A 10,106-nucleotide genomic window follows, 5' to 3' on the forward strand; every position below is an offset into this window, starting at 1 on the left:
TCGTCCCTACTGCCTCTGATCTGGAGGACTCACTAAACAGAGAACATCCCTGGTCGTCCCCACTGCCTCTGATCTGGTGGACTCACTAAACAGAGAACATCCCTGGTCATCCCTACTGCCTCTGATCTGGTGGACTCACTAAACAGAGAACATCCCTGGTCGTCCCTACTGCCTCTGATCTGGAGGACTCACTACACAGAGAACATCCCTGGTCATCCCTACTGCCTCTGATCTGGAGGACTCACTAAACAGAGAACGTCCCTGGTCATCCCTACTGCCTCTGATCTGGAGGACTCACTAAACAGAGAACATCCCTGGTCGTCCCTACTGCCTCTGATCTGGAGGACTCACTACACAGAGAACATCCCTGGTCATCCCTACTGCCTCTGATCTGGAGGACTCACTAAACAGAGAACATCCCTGGTCATCCCTACTGCCTCTGATCTGGAGGACTCACTAAACAGAGAACGTCCCTGGTCATCCCTACTGCCTCTGATCTGGAGGACTCACTAAACAGAGAACGTCCCTGGTCATCCCTACTGCCTCTGATCTGGAGGACTCACTAAACAGAGAACATCCCTGGTCATCCCTACTGCCTCTGATCTGGAGGACTCACTACACAGAGAACATCCCTAGTCATCCCTACTGCCTCTGATCTGGAGGACTCACTAAACAGAGAACATCCCTGGTCATCCCTACTGTCTCTGATCTGGAGGACTCACTAAACAGAGAACATCCCTGGTCATCCCTACTGCCTCTGATCTGGAGGACTCACTAAACAGAGAACATCCCTGGTCATCTCTACTGCCTCTGATCTGGAGGACTCACTAAACAGAGAACATCCCTGGTCATCCCTACTGCCTCTGATCTGGAGGACTCACTAAACAGAGAACATCCCTGGTCATCCCTACTGCCTCTGATCTGGAGGACTCACTAAACAGAGAACATCCCTGGTCATCCCTACTGCCTCTGATCTGAAGGACTCACTAAACAGAGAACATCCCTGGTCATCCCTACTGCCTCTGATCTGGAGGACTCACTAAACAGAGAACATCCCTGGTCATCCCCACTGCCTCTGATCTGGAGGACTCACTAAACAGAGAACATCCCTGGTCATCCCTACTGCCTCTGATCTGAAGGACTCACTAAACAGAGAACATCCCTGGTCATCCCTACTGCCTCTGATCTGGAGGACTCACTAAACAGAGAACATCCCTGGTCATCCCCACTGCCTCTGATCTGGAGGACTCACTAAACAGAGAACATCCCTGGTCATCCCTACTGCCTCTGATCTGGAGGACTCACTAAACAGAGAACATCCCTGGTCATCCCCACTGCCTCTGATCTGGAGGACTCACTAAACAGAGAACATCCCTGGTCATCCCTACTGCCTCTGATCTGGAGGACTCACTAAACAGAGAACATCCCTGGTCATCCCTACTGCCTCTGATCTGGAGGACTCACTAAACAGAGAACATCCCTGGTCATCCCTACTGCCTCTGATCTGGAGGAATCACTAAACAGAGAACATCCCTGGTCATCCCCACTGCCTCTGATCTGGAGGACTCACTAAACAGAGAACATCCCTGGTCATCCCTACTGCCTCTGATCTGGAGGACTCACTAAACAGAGAACATCCCTGGTCATCCCTACTGCCTCTGATCTGGAGGACTCACTAAACAGAGAACATCCCTGGTCATCCCTACTGCCTCTGATCTGGAGGACTCACTACACAGAGAACATCCCTGGTCATCCCTACTGCCTCTGATCTGGAGGACTCACTAAACAGAGAACGTCCCTGGTCATCCCTACTGCCTCTGATCTGGAGGACTCACTAAACAGAGAACATCCCTGGTCATCCCTACTGCCTCTGATCTGGAGGACTCACTACACAGAGAACATCCCTAGTCATCCCTACTGCCTCTGATCTGGAGGACTCACTAAACAGAGAACATCCCTGGTCATCCCTACTGTCTCTGATCTGGAGGACTCACTAAACAGAGAACATCCCTGGTCATCCCTACTGCCTCTGATCTGGAGGACTCACTACACAGAGAACATCCCTGGTCATCTCTACTGCCTCTGATCTGGAGGACTCACTAAACAGAGAACATCCCTGGTCATCCCTACTGCCTCTGATCTGGAGGACTCACTAAACAGAGAACATCCCTGGTCATCCCTACTGCCTCTGATCTGGAGGACTCACTAAACAGAGAACATCCCTGGTCATCCCTACTGCCTCTGATCTGAAGGACTCACTAAACAGAGAACATCCCTGGTCATCCCTACTGCCTCTGATCTGGAGGACTCACTAAACAGAGAACATCCCTGGTCATCCCTACTGCCTCTGATCTGAAGGACTCACTAAACAGAGAACATCCCTGGTCATCCCTACTGCCTCTGATCTGGAGGACTCACTAAACAGAGAACATCCCTGGTCATCCCCACTGCCTCTGATCTGGAGGACTCACTAAACAGAGAACATCCCTGGTCATCCCTACTGCCTCTGATCTGGAGGACTCACTAAACAGAGAACATCCCTGGTCATCCCCACTGCCTCTGATCTGGAGGACTCACTAAACAGAGAACATCCCTGGTCATCCCTACTGCCTCTGATCTGAAGGACTCACTAAACAGAGAACATCCCTGGTCATCCCTACTGCCTCTGATCTGGAGGACTCACTAAACAGAGAACATCCCTGGTCATCCCCACTGCCTCTGATCTGGAGGAATCACTAAACAGAGAACATCCCTGGTCATCCCTACTGCCTCTGATCTGGAGGACTCACTAAACAGAGAACATCCCTGGTCATCCCTACTGCCTCTGATCTGGAGGACTCACTAAACAGAGAACATCCCTGGTCATCCCCACTGCCTCTGATCTGGAGGACTCACTAAACAGAGAACATCCCTGGTCTTCCCTACTGCCTCTGATCTGGAGGACTCACTAAACAGAGAACATCCCTGGTCATCCCTACTGCCTCTGATCTGGAGGACTCACTAAACAGAGAACATCCCTGGTCATCCCTACTGCCTCTGATCTGGAGGACTCACTAAACAGAGAACATCCCTGGTCATCCCTACTGCCTCTGATCTGGAGGACTCACTAAACAGAGAACATCCCTGGTCATCCCTACTGCCTCTGATCTGGAGGACTCACTACACAGAGAACATCCCTGGTCATCCCTACTGCCTCTGATCTGGCGGACTCACTAAACAGAGAACATCCCTGGTCATCCCCACTGCCTCTGATCTGGAGGACTCACTAAACAGAGAACATCCCTGGTCATCCCCACTGCCTCTGATCTGGAGGACTCACTAAACAGAGAACATCCCTGGTCATCCCTACTGCCTCTGATCTGGAGGACTCACTAAACAGAGAACATCCCTGGTCATCCCTACTGCCTCTGATCTGGAGGACTCACTACACAGAGAACATCCCTGGTCATCCCTACTGCCTCTGATCTGGCGGACTCACTAAACAGAGAACATCCCTGGTCATCCCCACTGCCTCTGATCTGGAGGACTCACTAAACAGAGAACATCCCTGGTCATCCCTACTGCCTCTGATCTGGAGGACTCACTAAACAGAGAACATCCCTGGTCATCCCTACTGCCTCTGATCTGGAGGACTCACTAAACAGAGAACATCCCTGGTCATCCCTACTGCCTCTGATCTGGAGGACTCACTAAACAGAGAACATCCCTGGTCATCCCTACTGCCTCTGATCTGGAGGACTCACTAAACAGAGAACATCCCTGGTCATCCCTACTGCCTCTGATCTGGAGGACTCACTAAACAGAGAACATCCCTGGTCATCCCTACTGCCTCTGATCTGGAGGACTCACTAAACAGAGAACATCCCTGGTCATCCCCACTGCCTCTGATCTGGAGGACTCACTAAACAGAGAACATCCCTGGTCATCCCTACTGCCTCTGATCTGAAGGACTCACTAAACAGAGAACATCCCTGGTCATCCCTACTGCCTCTGATCTGGAGGACTCACTAAACAGAGAACATCCCTGGTCATCCCCACTGCCTCTGATCTGGAGGACTCACTAAACAGAGAACATCCCTGGTCATCCCTACTGCCTCTGATCTGGAGGACTCACTAAACAGAGAACATCCCTGGTCATCCCCACTGCCTCTGATCTGGAGGACTCACTAAACAGAGAACATCCCTGGTCATCCCTACTGCCTCTGATCTGAAGGACTCACTAAACAGAGAACATCCCTGGTCATCCCTACTGCCTCTGATCTGGAGGACTCACTAAACAGAGAACATCCCTGGTCATCCCTACTGCCTCTGATCTGGAGGAATCACTAAACAGAGAACATCCCTGGTCATCCCCACTGCCTCTGATCTGGAGGACTCACTAAACAGAGAACATCCCTGGTCATCCCTACTGCCTCTGATCTGGAGGACTCACTAAACAGAGAACATCCCTGGTCATCTCTGCTGCCTCTGATCTGAAGGACTCACTAAACAGAGAACATCCCTGGTCATCCCTACTGCCTCTGATCTGGAGGACTCACTAAACAGAGAACATCCCTGGTCATCCCCACTGCCTCTGATCTGGAGGACTCACTAAACAGAGAACATCCCTGGTCATCCCCACTGCCTCTGATCTGGAGGACTCACTAAACAGAGAACATCCCTGGTCATCCCCACTGCCTCTGATCTGGAGGACTCACTAAACAGAGAACATCCCTGGTCATCCCTACTGCCTCTGATCTGGAGGACTCACTAAACAGAGAACATCCCTGGTCATCCCTACTGCCTCTGATCTGGAGGACTCACTAAACAGAGAACATCCCTGGTCATCCCCACTGCCTCTGATCTGGAGGACTCACTAAACAGAGAACATCCCTGGTCTTCCCTACTGCCTCTGATCTGGAGGACTCACTAAACAGAGAACATCCCTGGTCATCCCTACTGCCTCTGATCTGGAGGACTCACTAAACAGAGAACATCCCTGGTCATCCCTACTGCCTCTGATCTGGAGGACTCACTAAACAGAGAACATCCCTGGTCATCCCTACTGCCTCTGATCTGGAGGACTCACTAAACAGAGAACATCCCTGGTCATCCCTACTGCCTCTGATCTGGAGGACTCACTACACAGAGAACATCCCTGGTCATCCCTACTGCCTCTGATCTGGCGGACTCACTAAACAGAGAACATCCCTGGTCATCCCCACTGCCTCTGATCTGGAGGACTCACTAAACAGAGAACATCCCTGGTCATCCCCACTGCCTCTGATCTGGAGGACTCACTAAACAGAGAACATCCCTGGTCATCCCTACTGCCTCTGATCTGGAGGACTCACTAAACAGAGAACATCCCTGGTCATCCCTACTGCCTCTGATCTGGAGGACTCACTACACAGAGAACATCCCTGGTCATCCCTACTGCCTCTGATCTGGCGGACTCACTACACAGAGAACATCCCTGGTCATCCCCACTGCCTCTGATCTGGAGGACTCACTAAACAGAGAACATCCCTGGTCATCCCTACTGCCTCTGATCTGGAGGACTCACTAAACAGAGAACATCCCTGGTCATCCCTACTGCCTCTGATCTGGAGGACTCACTAAACAGAGAACATCCCTGGTCATCCCTACTGCCTCTGATCTGGAGGACTCACTAAACAGAGAACATCCCTGGTCATCCCTACTGCCTCTGATCTGGAGGACTCACTAAACAGAGAACATCCCTGGTCATCCCTACTGCCTCTGATCTGGAGGACTCACTAAACAGAGAACATCCCTGGTCATCCCTACTGCCTCTGATCTGGAGGACTCACTACACAGAGAACACAATGTCGACACTGTATTTCTGATCAATTTGATGTTATTTTAATGGACAAAAAAAAGGGGTTTCTTTCAAAAAAAAACAATGACATTTCTAAGTAACTTTTGAACGGTAGTGTGCATCATATTGAAAAAGGTATCAAACACACAGGTTGACCAAACTATCCTGCTACATGACCTACCTGTTCTCCCTCCAGACCCACGATCCTGGATGGACACATCTAGGAGAGACAGAGAATATCCTGCTACCTACCTGTTCTCCTTCCAGACCCATGATCCTGGGGATGGACGGACCACAGATGTCCACATCTAGGAGAGCAACCTGGAAAACACACACACACACACACACGGAAGTTAGGGTGAGGAACGTGTTCTCTAGTCAACACACAGCAGAGTTATAGTGTGTATGACTTAGTCAGTGTGCTAAAACGTTATCCAGCCGTCATACCCTCATCTGGCCACAGAGAGGCAGCACTGAGTCGAGCTACAGCAGTGGGGCGGCAGGTAGCCTAGTGGTTAGAGCAGGTAGCCTAGTGGTTAGAGCAGGTAGCCTAGTGGTTAGAGCAGGTAGCCTAGTGGTTAGAGCAGGTAGCCTAGTGGTTAGAGCAGGTAGACTAGTGGTTAGAGCAGGTAGCCTAGTGGTTAGAGGCAGGTAGCCTCGTGGTTAGAGGCAGGTAGCCTAGTGGTTAGAGGCAGGTAGCCTCGTGGTTAGAGACAGGTAGCCTCGTGGTTAGAGGCAGGTAGACTAGTGGTTAGAGGCAGGTAGCCTCGTGGTTAGAGACAGGTAAGCCTCGTGGTTAGAGACAGGTAGCCTCGTGGTTATAGACAGGTAGCCTCGTGGTTATAGACAGGTAGCCTCGTGGTTAGAAGAAGGTAGCCTAGTGGTTAGAGCGTTGGACTAGTAACTGAAAGGTTGCGAGATCGAATCCCTGAGCTGACAAGGTAAAAATCCATTATCCTACATGTCCTGTAAAATAAAAGTTACATTAAAAAAAAAGTGAGCTTCCAGCCTGAGGCACTGTTCCATTTGTGACCACCAGGGGGAGACAAAAACACTGAGATCAGGTTCATACCAAAAGTGCAGACCTCTGACGTTGCTCTCCCTCTGAAGTAACAAACCTAGATAGAAGCTAAGGGGCATCACTCAGCCCTCCTCCCCTCCCCCTCTCCCCCTCCTCCCCTCCCCCTCCTCCCCCTCCTCCCCTCCCCCCACTCAGCCTTCACCATGTAGAGGCAGTGAGTGTCCCCCTGCTACACACCCTCAGCCTTCACCAGGTAGAGGCAGTGAGAGTGTCCCCCTGCTACACACCCTCAGCCTTCACCAGGTAGAGACAGTGAATGTGTTTCATTCAGCTTGGTATTTCATTGACGGTTGAATGAAAACCTGTGATATGATGTGTTTTAAATGGTACGACGTGGTCTGATCACACAGAGGAAGAAGAAGCATAGCGTCTGTCTGATCACACCAACTGTCGTCAGCTATCTGCGTGACCTTCTCACAAGAAGAGAGAGAGAACAGAGATAGACAGGGGGAAGGCAGAGAGAGAGACCAAACAAACGAGTGGAGAACAGCAATAGAGAGGGGGAAGGCAGAGAGAGGGGGAGAGAGTGGGAAGGCAAAGAGAGGGGGAAGAGAGAGAGAGAGATGGGGAAGAGAGAGAGAAAGAGAGAGACAGAGGGACGAGAGAGAGAGAGGGACGGGAGAGAGAGAGAGAGGGAGGACGAGAGAGAGAGAGAGGGAGGACGAGAGAGAGAGAGAGGGAGGACGAGAGAGAGAGAGAGGGAGGACGAGAGAGAGAGAGAGAGAGGGAGGACGAGAGAGAGAGAGAGAGGGAGGACGAGAGAGAGAGAGAGGGAGGACGAGAGAGAGAGAGAGGGAGGACGAGAGAGAGAGAGGGAGGACGAGAGAGAGAGAGGGAGGACGAGAGAGAGAGAGAGGGAGGACGAGAGAGAGAGAGGGGGAGGACGAGAGAGAGAGAGGGAGGACGAGAGAGAGGACGAGAGAGAGAAAAGGCAGAAAGAGGGGGAAGGTAGAGAGAGAGACCAAAGGAACGAGTGGAGAACAGAGAGGGAGAGAGATGTTGAAGTGTTACCTCTTTAGTGGCGTCACTAGCCAGTGCGTGGGCCAGATGTGCGCTGAACGTACTCTTCCCTACTCCTCCTTTCCCTGACAGGACCAAGATCTTATGTTTCACTGTTAACATCTTCTCTGCTATCTCCTCTATGGCTGCAGGGAGGGAGAGTGAGAGTGAGAGAGGGTGAGAGGGAGAGAGAGAGAGAGGGTGAGTGAGGGTGAGAGGGAGTGAGAGGGAGTGAGGGTGAGAGAGGGTGAGAGAGAAAGGCATTAAACAGACATTGAAAACAAGGAGTTGGAGCAGACTAAATCAGTAGTGCTGTTATTCACCAGATCAAGGTCAGGGTCCACAGAACAGAGACAGAGAGACAGACTGACTGAGTCTTTACCTGGGTCTGGTCAGGGTCTACTGAACAGAGACAGACTGACTGAGTCTTTACCTGGGTCTGGTGCTTTAGTGGCTCCAGAGGAACAGAGACAGAGAGACAGACTGACAGTCTTTACCTGGGTCTATAGAACAGAGACAGAGAGACAGACTGACTGAGTCTTACCTGGGTCTGGTGCTTTAGTGGCTCCAGAGGAACAGAGACAGACTGACTGAGTCTTTACCTGGGTCTGGTGCTTTAGTGGCTCCAGAGGAACAGAGACAGACTGACTGAGTCTTACCTGGGTCTGGTGCTTTAGTGGCTCCAGAGGAACAGAGACAGACTGACTGAGTCTTTACCTGGGTCTGGTGCTTTAGTGGCTCCAGAGGAGCAGAGGTTCTGGTTGGGACAACCCTGACATGCTGAGGTCTTCCCTGCCTGCTCACTGGCCGTACCGGGGCAGTCTGACAACCAATACAACCAATCAGTCAATACATCAAAACAACCACATGGCCAATCAGATAATATCACCAAATGTAAAAAATGAAAATGAAATTAAAAAACTAAGTGCCCAAATTGAATATGTAAAAAATGCTTGCTTCTTTGTCCACTAATCTGCATGTGACTGTATGAGTTAAAACAGAGATCCATTGACCAAAGATATTATAGGTTATTGGACAAACCCTGTCTGCTATGTTTTTGACAGGTCATGTGATACAGCTTATCCTAGAGAGTAGCCAGCCGATCCAACCCGACCACCTGCACTATGGTCAGACAGGCTTCCGGTGTAGATTTAAGACACCCACGTAGCCTGTATGAGGTATCAATCCCGGGATGGGAAATGCGTTGTAAATAATCCGATTTGTTCCCATTATCCCAACTATTTAAACTGAGAAGATTTGAACGATTAACTTAAAAATGAGCAAAACTGCTGTTTTTCGTCCTGAATGTTAGCTAGCTACAAGCAGCCATTATGAAAATGGCACATAAGCATTGAACAACAAATGAGCTGATTGACTTACACTGCCATTATAAAAAGACTGCTAAATTGAACTGTCAAACTGGTTTGTAAACTCGGCTGGTTAGCTAACTGCGCCATCTGTTGTCTTACGGGAAACTATTTTCACGGCACTTCCCGAAAAACCCGAAATTAAGTTTTTCGTAGCAGGTTAGGATAATTAACGTAGGTTAGGAGACCGAGATTAAAGGTTAGCGGCGAAAATCACTTTGTATCGAAGTGCGGTGAGAAAAAGTGTGTCCCTTGACTTATGACCGGCAGCTATGCTAACCGGCTAACAGCTAACTTTCAGACAAACTATTCTTCATTAACGGCGACAACAAAGTTAACATTCACAAACAACTAACAAGTAACATTATAAGAGGCTAAAAAACCTATATAATAAACGTGGTGTCTGGAGGCGTGTTGTTTATAATAAACTTAAAACAAACTCACGCTGTGGCGCATCACTCGGAATGTCTGCCATGTTTACAGTGGCGCTGTGGATATTCGTCCGGACTGAAATCACGTCTTATCTCAAAAGGTTCCGCATACGCACAAGTAGACCGTTTTGACCAGAACCTTTTGACTAAACCAGAGACTAAACTTATACAAATAGACACACTTTAATAATTGCACAACAGCTAGCTAGCCTACAGGTTATTGCATTGTAGCCCGCGCTACTATAAAATAGGGGAGGGTCGTCTAATTGCTTTTAAATATAATTTTTTTGCTTTCGGGAGGATAGTGTGTTTTTCCCCCTGGTTTACGTTCACTCTTTTTGCTGGTTTTACTATATATTCTTCCATCCTTGCCACATGTCCTCATCTACTTCCATTACATCTCTAATATA

General features: G+C 49.7%; 1 protein-coding gene across 2 annotated transcripts in view; it reads right to left on the reverse strand.

Annotated features, from left to right (window-relative positions):
* LOC139569627 (cytosolic Fe-S cluster assembly factor nubp1) overlaps positions 1–9,862 on the reverse strand; it is a 34,264-nt gene extending 24,402 nt beyond the window's left edge. Inside the window, exons 1-4 of one of the 2 annotated variants that reach the window (XM_071391021.1) lie at positions 9,710–9,862; positions 8,616–8,720; positions 7,911–8,044; positions 6,071–6,139 (exon numbers count right to left, since the gene is read on the reverse strand). In XM_071391021.1, coding sequence (XP_071247122.1) covers positions 6,071–6,139; positions 7,911–8,044; positions 8,616–8,720; positions 9,710–9,740 — 339 coding nt within the window. In that variant the 5' untranslated portion in view covers positions 9,741–9,862. Of the gene's footprint in view, positions 1–6,070; positions 6,140–7,910; positions 8,045–8,331; positions 8,380–8,615; positions 8,721–9,709 lie in introns of those variants that run through there. The other variant, XM_071391030.1, reaches the window with a different exon arrangement.
* Between the last annotated feature and the right edge of the window lie 244 nt (positions 9,863–10,106).

Source organism: Salvelinus alpinus, chromosome 1, assembly GCF_045679555.1.
Source record: "Salvelinus alpinus chromosome 1, SLU_Salpinus.1, whole genome shotgun sequence".
NCBI lineage: Eukaryota > Metazoa > Chordata > Actinopteri > Salmoniformes > Salmonidae > Salvelinus > Salvelinus alpinus.